Below are 15,735 nucleotides of genomic sequence, written 5' to 3'. Positions count from 1 at the left end.
TTATATTTCAGGTGCCCCTATGATTGCCACCTGGAGATGGTAAGTAGTTGGCTAAGAATCTGGAGATCTGGGGAGGTTTTCCTGGCTAAGTGATCTCATATCCCTCTTTGTCAAATTACACTGAACTGTAAGACTGGGTTATAGCTAATGCCACTACTCAGAGATCATTAGGTATGGCCAGTTAGGAAGGGTGATCTTTCCTGGGCTCTCCATTGGCCTTAGAAAGATAGACTGAAAGGGATTTGTTCAGACTCTGAAAGTGCCAGAGGTCCCCAGCATCCCACCCACAGAGTTTGCCTTTTGCTAGGAGGACTCATAGGAGTCGGTATCAAGTCATACTGATGGGTAAGATGTATTACAGCAAAACCAGCTGTAAGATTTATCACTTAAAAGCAAAACCATCAAAGGGAACAGGTACAAGGGCTGAAGTCTGGAGGAAACAAGCAGAAGCTTGCTACCCTCCTGGTGTTGAAAGATGGCCTTAATTTCTCCAGCATCGAGTTGTGACCGCATATGTGAAGTGTTATCTATCAGAGAAAGACCTTGAAATCCATGGCCTGGTAATTGGATTGATGGCAGAATATGTAGGCACACACTTCTCAGCACAAACCAGAATTTAGACTGTCGCAGGAAAGTGAAGGTGCATCATAAACAAGTTTAGACTCAGTGAGCTGCTTTTCTCATGTTAGGAAGAACTTGGGTGACATCTGTGTTTCCAGTTGCCAGCCAGGGGCCATCCTTGTGAGCAGAACTTTACCATACTAGATAGGCCTGCTGGGTTGAATTGTGTCCATGTCTAGGAAGTGTGCCTTTTCTTATGCTGCAGATTCTTGGTAGAGTTCAAAACATCATCACTGGCTTGCTTGTGGCAGACTCGCCCCTATGGCCCCTCGACAGGGTTTCCCTTGCCGCTACAGATCCCTCTTTTGTAGTGTCTGAAAGAGGAGGGGAGAAAGCTGCTGAATCAGGTTAAATCACCAGAACTTGTAGTCAGCCTGCAGGAGCACTGCGTACTTGAGTATGCATCAGGAAAGACTTAATCCCCCAGCAGAGGAGCAGCAGCACTAGCAGGAAGTGGCCCTTTTGCACTTCATAAAGATTACCTGTCCATCTTGCAACATTTAGTTAATTTTGATTTGGGAAAGGAAACTACAGGGTCTCTGCAGGAAGTCCAGGGGTTCTGTTTGAATTGTAGCCCCTGTACTTGGTAGGCTTGGTTCCTTGGGTGAGGTGCTTGACTTCTCTGAGGCCATTTTTCTACATCTGATGAGAGGCTGAAATGTCCAGTGAATGGTGGGATAAATGAGACGGTGTATGGGGAGCCTGCGGTAGAACATTACTATACTCAGCAAGTGTTCAAGTGCGTGGGTGCCAGACCTTAGGCATGAGTGGGTTCTATTTCTTCTGTACCTGTAGTGGATCCGATAATACTTCTGTGTGATTTAATCTCATTTTAAGTCTTCATACTTTAGGCTGTTTATGCAGCGGAGACAAGATTATCCTCCAGCCAGTTGATGAATGTGTGGATTAAGGATGTTGCTGTTCTTTAATGGCTAGGAGGATTCGATACCCCTTAGGGCATTGATAGTGCCTGTGGTGGTCACCGCCATGTAGCCCTCTCAGTGTAGGAGGTACTCTCGCAGATACATGGAGTGAATTTTACTGTGTTTTCATTGACTGAAGTCTACTTTTGTACTTGTTAGCTGTTCCGGTTAGGAGCTGTGAGCAGAAGGGAGGATACTCTCTGGAACAGTATTGAGGTCCCCTCTGCCTGGGTGGGAAGGAGTGGAGACTTGGTGCGCATTTAGAAATCCAGGTTCCTGGGACCAGGAATCTTGGGTGTACCACTTACTCTGTCTGCAGCAAAGACAGTTATGGGCCATGCATAGTACACCCACCTCTATGGAGTCATAGATTCTATAGAGCCTCACTCCTTACTCACATTTTTGTTTTGTTCTGTTTATTTCCTTTAAGATTTTTCTGTCTGTGGGAATGTGCCTTGGGGGAAGGATGGGAGGAGGTGGATTCCGTAGCCTTTTTTTGGTTTGTAATTGGGACTTTCTTCCTGGTCCCAAAATCAAAGTCCTTCTGTGGTGGAGCTCCCCCTGTTGATTCTCCATGGAAGGAAGTGCTGGCCAACTCCTTCCTGCACAAGTAGTGGCTCAGAAGTGACCCAGGGTTTCAAGCATGCGGAGCTGCAGAAGTGTCATGTACTTGTTCTCCGGGCCTTTGTGATTGCCCCAGTGGGGGACTTCAGGTCAGGAGTAGGTAGAGATGTGGAGTGGTATTGGTGGTCTTCTTGTGCAGAACAGATAAGGTCTTGTTTTAAGAACACAGGAGCGCTGAGTAGTACCTTCCCCCAGTGGCTGCCAAGCCAAGGTACACTTTGGAGGCAGTAATCTCATCAACTTGAAAATTGTAGTCGGCGATATGAACCATAAAAACAGGATACTAAAGAGGGTGAATCTAGTTTGGGACACTTGTACTTACAAATGTGTGTGATTTGAAACTTTGTAAGGCACCAACCTGTTTTGTGTGATCTCTGTTTCTATACTGCGTATTACATCTGGGAGATCTATGCCACATCTTTCTTTAAAAGTGCAATCTTCACTTCAGTCTTGGCTCTTTACCTGAGTTGGACCTCAGCTGCTTGCAGCCACAGGAGCGAATCCTATAAGACCAGCTAAGGAAGCACCCATCAGCCCAAAGTGTGATAGCTAATACATTGTTGCTGTTCATAAGCCTGGAGCTGTGGGATGGCCTATTACTCAGCAATGGATAATTGATCATCAGGCACAGTCTTATAGGGTCGTCTTTTTCCTCCTTCCCCCAAAATCATCAGGGTTAGGAAAAAGTCTTTCACAGTGTGATATAATTTGGATCAATCTGGTTGGCTTCTTCCAAGCTGTCAGTTGGAAGGCCTGCCAGGCATGGCTTTGTTTTGTAAGGAAAGGAATGTAGCTGGCTTGGGGGCCTGATTGATTTTGGCAAAAGGATTGTTTGGGTGTTCCCTGTACAGGAGCTAAGGAGTTGAAACAGTGTGCGTGTGCTATATATCTGGCAGGCATGACAGCGGGCAATAAAGAATTTTAAGAGGGAAACTGAGAAAATACAGGAACACTTGAAAATTGCACCTGAGTTGATTTCATATTTAAAGGGAGGGGGAATCTTGCCTTTCCCAACTTTAATAGAATCTCAGAGCCCAGGTCTGGCTTCCTTCTTTTCATCCGCACGTTAGTCACATCACGGCATGGATGAAGTTTGGAAGATTCACCTTGGGCGCTGAGTCACCATTTATGTGGTTGCAGCAGAAAACATTATCCAGCTTCCGTACCTGCCTATAACCTTCTGAGCGTTCGTGAGCTGAAGGCTGCCTGCAAGGGTAGTAGACATGGTGCTTGAAACATGGGCTATTTCTCAGTATTTCAAAATGATAAATATTAGCTATGCAATGATTACATAAGTTTGTGCCTATTATAGTGATATAAAGTGAGAGCTTTTTCCCATTTTACTTAACTGTGTTACAGATTTGAGCCAGCATTGCTTTTGTACCTAAAGCCGCTTGACATTTTTATATTTCTTTATATTTCTGATATGACAAAAACATGCTGAGATAATTATGTTTTAAAAAGCTTCATTGAGCTGTCATTTACATGCTGTAAAATGTACCCTTCTGAGATGCCCAGCTCACTGGTCCTTAGTATATGTAGTTTTGTGATCATGACTATGATCTAATTTTAGAACTTTTTAAAATTACTTTCCCAAGGAATTTCATGCCCATGGGCAGTTAGCTCCTCATAGCCTTCCCTGCCTTGCCTCTGGCAAGCACGGATCTTTCCATCTCTGTGCCTTTGCCTGTTCCGGACACTTCTGTAAAGGGGGCTCGCATAATAGGGGTAGTCTTTTCTGCCTGGTGGCCATTATGTGTTGTATTGCTTTTGAGGTCGGTCCGTATGGTAACATGTATCAGTACTAAAAGGAAAAAGGATTTCTCCACCAAGGATACATAACTTGTGTTGTAACATGTTCATTTTACTCAAGCTAACCGGTAAATGCATCGTCTGACACATGCAAGTTGTAAAGCACAGAAAGGTGAACACCCACATTCCCATCATTCAGCTTAACAAGCAGGTGCTAATACCTTTGCATCTATCTATCTATCTATCTATCTATCTATCTATCTATCTATCTGTCTCTGTATCTCTATCCATATCTGTCTGTCTATCTATCTATTGATGTATCTGTCTATCTTTTTGAGACAGGGTCTTGCTATGCAGTTCAGGCTGGCCTTGAGCTCACTTTGTAGCCCAGGCTGGTCTCGAACTCACAAGGCTCCTCCTGCCTCAGTCTCCCGAGTGCTGGGATTACAGGCGTGCACCACGCCCAGTTACCATTGTATTTATCTATGAGTCTCATTTCTATTGTGTTCTTCCCACCCGTGTCTCACAAATGTATCTAAATAGCATTTACTCTACATCTCTTAGTTCAACAAAGAAAGGTATTTTCTTCTAGTTTTTTCACTCAATCCTGTGTTTCTTAGATTTGTTCATTTTGTGCTTAGCTGATATTTTCTAAATTTCACTGCTGTTTTCTTTTTTTTTTTTTTGCTGTTGTGCTTCTAGGTATTTGGGATGTTTCCAGTTATTTTACTTAAGAACAAGAATGTAATGAATATTTCTACACTATTTCCTTACATATGTAGAATGGGTTCTCTAAGGCATACACCTAGAGTAGAATTAGTACCTACTAGACTGTATGGGGCTAACTGGCCTTTCTCCAAAACTGATTTGAGAGGATCCACAGGCACAAGTCGGTAACTGTGAGCGTCAGGTTCACTGAATTACTCTTCCTCCTCTTTTCTCTTCCTCCTCACTCCTCCTCTCCTCCCCACAATATTGGGGGCCAACCCCAGGGCCTCTTGCATGTCAGGCAGTTGCTGTACCACTGAGCTATACCTCTCATATGTTCTGAGGCCTTTTCATTCAGACAGTGACCCTTTGGTGCTTTCATTTCTCGGGCCTGTAGTTCTGTGACAGTGGCCTAGCTTGAGTCTAAGGCAGAATAGCACAGGTTTCCAGGACTTAGGATGGGTCCACTCTGATCCCTGTATATGTCAGTGACTTGCTAGCCATTTTGAATTAAGAAGAATGCTTTCATTTATTAATTTCCTTTAGTGCAAGCTGGTGTGCAGGATGTGGAGGAGGCATAAACTAGACTAGTGCTTTGGTGGACTGAATAGAAAATCGTAATTCTCAGGCATTCTCAGTCCATTCCTTGGCCACTCTTTTAAAAGAAATGGGCATAAACGTGGCCTTGTTCTGTGGCACTGCCACCCAGCCCTGCCATATTAATACCTAAATGATAAAAATTGCTGCAGAACAGTGATTAGTGCGGCTAAACCCACTGATATGTCTGATACGTAATTCAGTAAGAGCTGCCCGCCGTCAGTCATGAGAGGGTCTGTTAAACTCTGCGCATCTTCCAGAACAGGTGGTGTGCGCAGTGCTACACCTCGTAAGAGGCAGTTTAGGAAGAACAGAGTTTGATTCAGTTGCCAGGCTGTGTGTGTTGGGGGGGTGGTTCTTCCTCTTCTAGCAGTATGGTTTCAGATGTTTCACGGTTTTAAGATCATTAAAATTTAGAACATAAATGAGTATTCAAGAGAGTAGTGTATTTAAATAGTTAGACTAGTGTATCCAAATGTGCTCTCAAATTTAAGAAGTTAAAATAATAAACGGGCTTGGTGGAGTTCTGCATGCCTACTGTAATCCCAGCACTTTCAAGGCTGAAGCAGGAGGATCATGAGTTGGAGGTCCACCTGGGGTACATAGTGAATTTGAGGCCAGCTTGAGCTACTGATGAGATGCTGTCTAGGGGAACAAAATTTAAAAAGGATCTTACCTGGATTCTTGACCATTAACTTTTCTTAGTTTTATGATTCTTTGTTACTAAAACAAGTCATCAACCAACTTAAAAGCAGTATTTTTAAGCCAGTGCAAATGTTCTCTTGATAGTCACTCCAACTTTCTCCTGATTGTGTCTGTTCCCTACAGCTGTTATTAAATAGATATTTCCTTGTCATTTCTTGCTTTGGAAACTTTTTTAAAATTTATTTTGAATTGTTTAATCTTCTTCTTGACCGATCATAATCATCCTGTATGATTTTGGTTTTGGCATTTGGATTTTCTTGTCTGCACTGAGTGCTATTGTGGGAAGTTTTGGAGTTCTCATTTTGTGTCAGCCCTCCATAGTGCCATGGATGAATGTCTTCCAGTTTGTGTCCTAATCCTGGTAACACTGGATCAGAGCACATTGTGTTTCCTTATCCATAGCAAATGATGCTTATGTGTGGAGTATGGCCACCTAAATATATGGTAACTCAAGAAAAAAACTATTTTCTACTTGTTTATTTTTTCCCAGAGGACTTGGTCAGTTTCCCCTGCTGACTCCCACTTTTTAAAAAATGTACCTTCTGTTTTTTATGGTCTGCTCTTTGTATCAATAGATGCTGAGAGATTGCTGCTGGGTGTAGGGGGGTGTTAAACAGCATGCATTAAAAAGTGAATAAGATTACACTGGACTCACTTGTTTCTGAATCTCCTGACAACCATAGTGAACATGAAGGCATAATTACACGTTTTTCCACTTCCCCTGAATTTCCCAAATCTTCACCTTCAACTCTGAAAACATACACAGAACAATAAGAAAAGGTTGCTCCCTTCAAACAGCTCTTCATGTTTGTTCACACGTTCACTTGAGAATTATGGGTAAACCCTGATATGTTTTTGAAATACAGTGTATTTTAGCTTTTGAAATCCAGGGTAAGTTACTGGGGCATATTGAGGCATGCTGAGGTTCTCCTGCATTTCAGATAGAAGGGAAAACCTACTGGTAAATCCCAAGTATGCGATTTCATAAGGAACCTGTTTTATATTCACTCTGTCCATCTGTTGTCTGGCTAGGACTTCATGTCTTGAAGAAACAGTGTCTGGGGCTGCTGTGTTGCTCTTGGGCCACTGTCTGTTTGGCTTCTTGCTGGCTGCTTTTGGGGGAATGCATTGGGAAGGTGGTTGTAAGTCCTCTTTTAAACCTGGGAATTAAAAATCAAGACTACAGACTACATAGGGGGTGGGGAGAAACCTACAGTAGCAATCAAATGAATATTCAGCGCCCCTCTACGCTGCTGGCTCATTCTCTGATAATCAAGTTTACACACATTATCAATATGTGATATATCTGATCCAAAACAATTTTCTGAGATTTTGTTGGATACAACATCTTGTCTTTGGTCTTCATTTTCCTGTTCATTCCTAAAATGATCTATACCAACTGGGCAGCTCTTGTTCAGAACTTAGGACCAGGAGCAAAAACTTAGCTTGGAGTGTTTTTGATAAACTGTGAGCCATTGTTAATGCTTTCTTAAGTTAGTCTTCAGCAGGCTTTGACAGGACAATTTCTCCTGTCCATTCAGGGATCCTGAGAGTTTGACTTTCTGTGAGTGGCCTTGCCTAGAAGTAAGTGGCTGTTGTAAGATAGTGCATCATTTTGTTTGCCAGAGCCCTAGCTTCCCTAGACCCTTGACACATCACTTGCTTTGGGAAGGATTTTAGAACACACCTACCTGTTTTCATCTCCCTGCCCATGTCTTCTTAAAATCTTGCTGCTCTTGCAGCTGCTTTTGTTGCAGCACTAAGAGAAGCAGACCCCAAGTCTGATTCCTAGGGCCCCAAGAAGAACTCGATGACTGCATTCATCTGCTACCACTGTTAAAAGCCAGGCCACCTCAAGAGGAACTGCCCTAACAGACCCCATGGGCCATGCCCTGAATGCAAAGGTGACCAGTGGAGATCGGTCTGCCCTCTGAAGCAGAGGCCCCAGAGCTCAGACCCATCCTACCAGTTAGTCCAACAGGAATGAGAGGGCCTAGGGCATACTCTGCCTTCTCCCTCAGGCCAGACCATTATCTCCATGGAGGAGCCCTGGGTAATCATGACTATGGAGGAACAAGAAAACAGCCTGTTGCTAGACACAGGTTCAAGTCTCTTGGTCCTTCTTTTCAATCCTGGCCTTCCTTCCAGCTGTCACACCTCAGTGACAGGAGTCACTGGTGAGGAGGTAATATACTATTTTTGACAACGCTTAGGCTGTAACTACTTGTTAGATCCTTCTTGCATATCTCTGTCTTCCTGAGAAACCACTTTGAAGATACCACCATGTATTACAGTAGCCATTGATATTTTCCTACTAATCTATCCATAACTCTGTAATGTTTGTATTGTTCCTATCCTATTTCTTAAATGGATGCATGTTTATTATTATGTGTTTCCTACAACAACCATTGAGAATAGTTAATGATTATTCAATAGATTACTCATATATAGCTCTATTTATTTTCTTTAGAAGCCACTTTGAAGATACCAAAGTATAGTACAACAACTATTGATAATCTCCTATCTCTTTTGTCTGTAACTCACTATTATTTGTCTGTTTGTTTTCCTGAGAAACTATCTTGTAGACAACAATATGTAAAACAATAACCATTGATAATTTCCTACCACTTTGTCTGTAATTGGTAAGCCCCCCCATTATTGTTATCCTTCTTCTACTCGTTAAAATAAAAAAAAAATAAAATCTTGCTACTGTCCCTGGGAAGAATTACAGAAGATACTCAGCTCTGTGAAATACAACCCCTGCTAATAACGAGTGTCCTTTTTCAACAGTCAGTGCAATTCATAAACCGTAAGAGTCACCCTTTAAGTGTACAGGGTGTACATCCTTTACCATGTATTGAAGACCGCAGTTTTCTAGTGTAATTAGAAGGCTGTATCAAATATCAGCACTCCCCAGTCTCAGAACGTTCTCATCACCTCTGATGGAAACCTGTACCCTGAGCAGTCATTCCCCCGTCCTCATTCCTCTCTGGCAACCACTAATTAGTTTTCAGTCTTAATGTTCTTTTTCCTATTGCTCCGAAATTTGTCTCTGTAACTTAATGGTGAGGTAAAGGGGGAGAGAAAGCTGCAGAGCTAAACTCCCAGCATTTATTTTTACCTTCACAGAATACTTGGCATGGATTTTCAGCTTCTCACTTCTAGGCCCCATGTACAGGGGCAGGTCGCCTCCCAAGCCTCGGAATCTGGTCCCTTGATTACTTATAATTAAATTTCCCAATCTTCTGAAATATTAAATTTGTAATAATGTGCAAGCAGCTGGGTCTGACCTGATGGTGAAATCCATTTATGACAAACATCCTTTTGAATTCTAAGTCCAGGATCACCAGCAAAAGCATCCTAGTTGCTCTCAACCTTTGTCTTCTATACATTTTAGAATCAGAGTTCAAACCATGTACAATAAGACGTTGTTAGTCAAACCTGGGTGACTTAGAAAGATTGTGGCCTCGGATATGTGTATCACTTAGGCCTTAATTAGGAACCGCAGATTCCTGCTCATTGCACTAACTAGAAGGTTTTGAAGATTGTGAGTCTGGAGGAGGAATGGGGTTGATTGAAAGGGCCAGGAGATGTCCCAGTTCTCAGCCGTTTTCCTCGACAGCACAGGAAAAGTAGGGGGCTGAGGAGTGTTGGTGAACTAGATGGTGAAGGGCTCCCGGAGAGCCCGGGACTGCTCATGGGATGCCCTTGGGTGCTCGAGGGAAGCTGTCAGCTGATGGATGTGTTTTTCGCTGCTCGCCTCTCCTGCACTACCTGGAATGGCTTTGTTAGGACTTGGAGTGCTGAACCTTTCCCTACAGTTTCCAGCTTTTGTGTGACTTCGATTTTTAGTGTAAATACTGCTTGTGGCTGTCTTTTATAGGAACATTCAGCAAAATAGTTCCGGGCCTGGCACATTCTGTAGGGCTACTGTGAGGGCAAGCTGGGGTGTGATGCCACAGACACTGGGCATTGAGGTGCAGGGGGGCATCGAGGTGCCAGGGCGGCATCAAGGTGCCAGGGGGACATCAAGGCGCAGGGGGGCATTGAGGTGCAGGGGCCGTTGAGGTACAAGGGCCATTGAAGTGTAGATGACCGTCGAGGTGTAGGTGTAGGTACCAAATGTATATACCACCAGAGCTGGAGTGGTGCTCAGATGTTTTTATGGTAAAGGTGGTCATTGTTTAATGTGGGAGCCCTGTGGCTCACCATCCTTCTGGCTGTCATGTACTGTTACAGGTGACCGATATCAGAGATTTGGAATTCATGTATTTCTTCCCCCGGTTTGGCAGATGAAGCAGGAGTGTGTTATTTCGGATAAACACATGAGAATGTTGCAATTTAAACAGTGCTTTGAATAGAGTTGAGACCACCTCTTTCTGGAAGGTGGTTAGGTTTCTGTTTCATCTGTTAAAATTTTTGCGGGGCAGGGATTGAGAATCAACAAGACAGTAGAATCTCCCTTGCATGACGCCCGAGCCCTTTAGCTTCCGTCATTTTAATGTCTTCTAATTCAGGAAGGCCTGTTCTTGCCATCTCCCCTTTCACCACCCCCACAAAAATAATCCCAGGAGGAAAATAAAGTAGAAAAGGAAACTCTTCTCATTCACCCTCTCCCCTGGCCTCCTAGTTTCCCAGCTGGTAACTGCTCCTTGAAGATGTGTCTCTGTGTGTCCGCACTGCATTTTAAATGCTATATCCAAACCCTTTCAGCAACATCCTTTCAGAAGAAGGACCGTACAAGTGTAGAGAGGCCTTTTGGGAAATTGTAGTACTTGCTCTTTGGGCCTCTGATGAGTTCCTCTGTTTTGTGCTTTTTGGGGAATGGTGGTTTGCAGTTAAAAATAGAGTGCTAATTAAAATAGGCACCGTCTCTAAATAAGAACTATATTGCAATTAGTAAATTTCCTGTTTCCTTACCATGTGTTTTTCTTTTATTCCCTCTCTTGTTTTTTTTAAAACAGCAAGCCAGGGCTGAGCAGGAGGAAGAATTTATCAGTAACACGTTATTCAAGAAAATTCAGGCTTTGCAGAAGGAGAAAGAAACTCTTGCTGTAAATTACGAGAAGGAAGAAGAGTTCCTCACTAATGAGCTCTCCAGAAAACTGATGCAGGTAAATGATCATTTCTACCCTCTCATCCTCCCTGGCCATTTCCCTCTCCAGGGGAAAATGACTTTGATAGAGCACTTTGCTTGAAACATTTGCAGATGAGGCTGTGGCTAAAGTTCTTTGGAGATAAAAAATACCAGGTTAAGAATGGTGGTGGTGTGATGCTCAGGAATGAGGCTCTTAGCACACCTGAGAAAAGGTGAGATATTTTGTACCCAGAGCGTTTAAAAAAATTGTAGCTGAACACAACACCTTAACATAGGCGATGTTGTATATGTAATTTTGAAATATGGGAATTAATACCACATGTGAGATTTTTTTCTCCTTTTAGGATGAATCTATAATGAATATGTAAACATTTTGACAATCATAAGTAGGTCTTTTGCACTAAAATACGAGGTTATAAAATCAAATGTCTTTAGAAAAAAGGTATCCATGATAAGTAAAATTATATAGTCAACTATATGCCCATGGGTAGAATGCTACTGAACAGGTATCAGACTAACAAAATTTACCAGTATTCACTTAAAATATATAGAAGCCACCCCACAAAACATATGCAGGACTTGATTTCTGAAGTCTGAATTAATACCCTTCTCTTTGTTTTGTAATGTAAAAGTAAAATAAATTTGGGGGAAGTAGCTTGTGGGTCACTCAATATGAAATTAGGAATGAATAAGATACTGAGTTCTCGTTACTGTAGATACTTTAGTGTGAAGGCCATACAATGGTCCAGGAAGCTTTTGTCATTATTTTTCTTTCTTGTTTTTCTTCCTAATTACTAACTATTCTTCCAATCTTACACAAAATTTATTGCACATGTAGCTGTTGACATGTGAAGAACAGGTATGCCCAGGCATTATCACTCAGCATAGATTCATGGCAGGATTTTTACATTCCAACTTCACACTTGTTCATTTGCTTTGTGATTTGGAGAAAGGAAGAGGGAAAAGTAACGGTAGCTTTTGATGTGTCTCACCTTGGCCACATTACATGGTTTGTCATACATGATGCTTCCAAAACTATACAGATTCAATGATGGATGGTTTTTTCCTGAGTTCAGTGTGTAATCAGGTGTCCTAATTTTTAACACTGCAAGAAGCACTCCACTCTACTCCCAGAACTTACTTTGTTTTTTTTGTGTTTAGTGTCTTTGGCCAGAGTACTTTATACACCATTCAAAACTTGGCAACATTATGTTCCTTTTCTCTATAAAGATTCATCTCCAGTGTGAGTGGTTGTATGGTTTATTATTGGCTTCTCTTTCACTTACCAGAACCTGCCTATGTGCCAAGGATGTTAATGTTCCTTAAAATAAGGGAAGAAAATGTAAGAGCCATGTACAACAGAACAGGAAGCTAGCTGTAGTAATATACAGGGCATGAGAAACCTTTAACCTCTGAGCACCCTACAAATAATGGTCTGACCTTGAAAATTATGATTATTTTTCTTTAATATATTAAAAAAATTAGTTCCACTTTGTCAGTAGAAAATATTACATGTACAGTATTAAAAACCCAGCGCCCTCCCAATTTTTACTAAAGAAATCAAATAGTTTATGAATTAAACAACACGCTGATTGTTTTTGCCAAGAGTAGTACAGAATGTGCAGCTCTAGACTTCATGTAGCCATGTCTTATGCTTGCTCTCCATCAAAACATAGGACGTGGTATGCAGGTGTGATGATGTTGGGTCTGTAGCTGGTTGGTATGGCAACTTGTAGAGTCTGGACTAGTGGATGTTTAGCAAGTTCTTGAGACAGTTTCTCATGAATCCCAGCTTCAGTTTCAGGCTTTGCTTGTTTGTTTAAATGTTGTAGTAAATACAGTGCAAAATTTATCATTTGTAACCATTTTTGAGGGTAGCATTAAATTGCTGTGGTACAGCCGCCACTATGTCTCTACAATATTTTCACACAGTGTACCCGCTAAACAATAATGGCCATTACCTCTGATTCTTAGCTTTGATACGGCATGGATGGCAGGTAGCTCGATGCCAGGTGCCTGGCAAGTTTCCAAGCTGTGTCTGTCTGTGGTGTGATAGGTAATCTGTTACTTTCGACAGATTATCACAGCATGCTCCTTCTGTGAGAATCTTATGAACCTGCCCCCGCTTGTTGGCCAGCTAGAAAGAGCGGTAGGGGGAAGGCTGTTTGGCTTGTAATATTCAGCCACACCCCCCATTTTCCCAGGACATATTTCCTTATGATTTCAACCAGTCCTTTGTTGGATACCCACATTTTCTGCCACCCAGCATGGAAGTACTGTTCTCCATCTGGAAGATTTTTAGAGTAATTGATACCAGTAGACTTTTCCAACTGTGTAATTACTTTAATATGGCTTTCTATGATGTTTGCTTCTGGATAGGACTATTTTTTTTTAAAATGAGAAGCCTGCTAAGAGAAACCATTCTGCAGATGTCACCAGTAGACAGACAGGGAAATTGACCTGTTCACTGTGGAAGTGTTTAGCATTTTTCACCCAAAGGCCACTAGCAGGCTATGTATAGAACAGGTTTTGTTTTGTCAGTGAGCTTTGGCTGTTATCTCTGATAGTGACTAGACATGGCTTTTATGTGTATTTCAAAGGGACTCTTCGATCCTGAGAACAAAAATGAGAATATTGCTGTAGAAGAGATGTACCCTTTCCTATCTGCTTTGGTTCAACTGGTGTACCTTTAACTATGAAATCAGGTTTACTTAAGTACCATGAGGAGGAAATTCCTTTTCTTCTTAAGATCAGGTATGGGAGATAATTTAAACACCCCCAGTGGAGCTAATCCTCACACATAAAAGATAGCATGCGGCTTTTCTCCCTTGGTTTTGTCTTTATCCAATAGACAGACACAAAATTATGTCTTCCTTTTGTGAAAAATCTTGTCTGAAAATCTGCATTATTTTGAGCACAGACTGAGATTTAGTATTTGTTTTATGAGAAATTGTCCTAAAAACAAAAACAAAAAAATTAATATTTTTGGCAGGTCCAGCGTGAACCTGTCTCTAAATTCTGCCCTGGAATATCATGAAGAGAAGCTGTAGTATAATAATCATTTTTCATTCATATTTACAAGGAATTTTTATCAGAATTTTATATATAACATATATGTAAGGGAAAAAAGTCAAAAAGTCTGTTCTCCAAAATGTTAGCCATACCTGTACTTTGATGCTGAGCTTATGGATCACGTTAAGTTTTTATGTCCTTTCCGAATTTTGTAAAAGTACCGTCCGTTACTATTATAGCTAGGAAATATCTTATTTCTTTAAAATGGAGCTTTAAAATTCTGTTGCCTGGTCATTCTTACCTTTTGAAACCTCCCTGTGTGCCTCTGACTTAGAGATTTCAGAGTCCTGCTATCATGGCTTCATCTCTTTGTCATAAACCCCAGGGCCCCAGAGCCCCCTGCAGAGTTAGGTTTATTCTAGGCGATAGTGGATTCAGGACTTCCTACATCATTAAGAACGAGTGTAATCAGAATGCCCTAGTGATTAGCTGGTCGGTCTTTCTGTGCTTCATTCCCTGGGTAACAGTTAACCACCACTTATCAGGGCCCACTGGAAGACTTGTCATTGCTGAGATTTATGATTTTAGCAGTTGTAAATCTCCCCACTTGCTTTTTTGCAAGCTTAATGCATTGAGTTCATTTCCTACCTAGTCACTTTGCTCAGGATTGTTGCTTACACTGTTAACACATGCAACTGCCACACATTTACATGCACGTGTGCACATAGGTGCACACGCACTCTAGAACAATATCATGTATCTCAATCTTGTCAACCTAATCCGTCTTTTATATTTCTGAGCTTGAAATAGGTTATAATTCTATACTTTTGTATTTGAAACAGCATCTGGTCCTCAGATATTGGAAGGGAAATATATATCCATATATACATACATATATATATCCATATATACATACACATAAGATAGCTAAGATAATTGTACTACTAATTTCTATTCAATGAAAGGAATAGTGCTTATATTGTTTGATCAGTCTTACATGCCTATATCTGATAATCTGAGCAACTACTTTGAAGATAACAATTGCAATATAGTAGCCATTGTTAATTTCCTGTCATCTTGTTTTGAAATCCTATGTCGTTTTTATTGTTTTTTATTTTCTTTAAAAAAAGAATCGATGCCATTATGTCTCTAGTAGGAATTATTGTACTTGCACTCTAATAGGAGGATATATTCTTATTGATGATTGGAAATGAGAAAGAACAATTTCTGGATCCCTCTAACCTGTCATAGCTTGGTTTTGTTACCGAGCTGGTCCCTGAGGTTAGAATGCTCCTGGAGTTAAAGTAGTTTAAGTTTGCTTAGCATCTATGAGAAGGTGATGTGTGGAAGGAAGGAAGTTGTGGGCAAAACCACCGTTGAAGCCGCCCCGCCCCGAAGACAGATGGCTGAGGCATGCAGAAGGGTGTCATGCAGCGGAATTGTTCTTCCAAGTGTTGTGCAGAGGACTAGAGCTGGGAGGAAGAGTTTCAGTCAGTTTCCAGATCTGCCTGTTCCATCTGAGCAGAAGGGTGACCTCTTTGTGTACCTTCGTTCTCCTCTTCCCAGTGCCATTGATGGAATTGTGTTTCTGCTTCCCTGACCCTCCAGGGGTGTGTGTGAGGAGCATGATGTGTCCATAGACATGAAAAGTGAGCGTGGACTCTCAGTTCTCTTCTTTTTCAGAACCCGAGAATG

The 15,735-nt window shown here is 41.7% G+C and overlaps 1 protein-coding gene across 1 annotated transcript in view; it reads left to right on the top strand.

The window, feature by feature from the left end:
• Ccdc6 (coiled-coil domain containing 6) overlaps positions 1-15,735 on the top strand; it is a 99,877-nt gene that overhangs the window by 35,572 nt on the left and 48,570 nt on the right. Inside the window, exon 8 of the mRNA XM_013514770.1 lies at positions 10,955-11,044. Coding sequence (XP_013370224.1) covers positions 10,955-11,044 — 90 coding nt within the window. The remainder of the gene's footprint in view (positions 1-10,954; positions 11,045-15,735) is intronic.

Source organism: Chinchilla lanigera, unplaced genomic scaffold (genome assembly GCF_000276665.1).
Source record: "Chinchilla lanigera isolate Chin_1 unplaced genomic scaffold, ChiLan1.0 scaffold00024, whole genome shotgun sequence".
In the NCBI taxonomy this organism is placed as follows: domain Eukaryota; kingdom Metazoa; phylum Chordata; class Mammalia; order Rodentia; family Chinchillidae; genus Chinchilla; species Chinchilla lanigera.
This window is presented reverse-complemented; position numbering and strand designations above follow the sequence as displayed.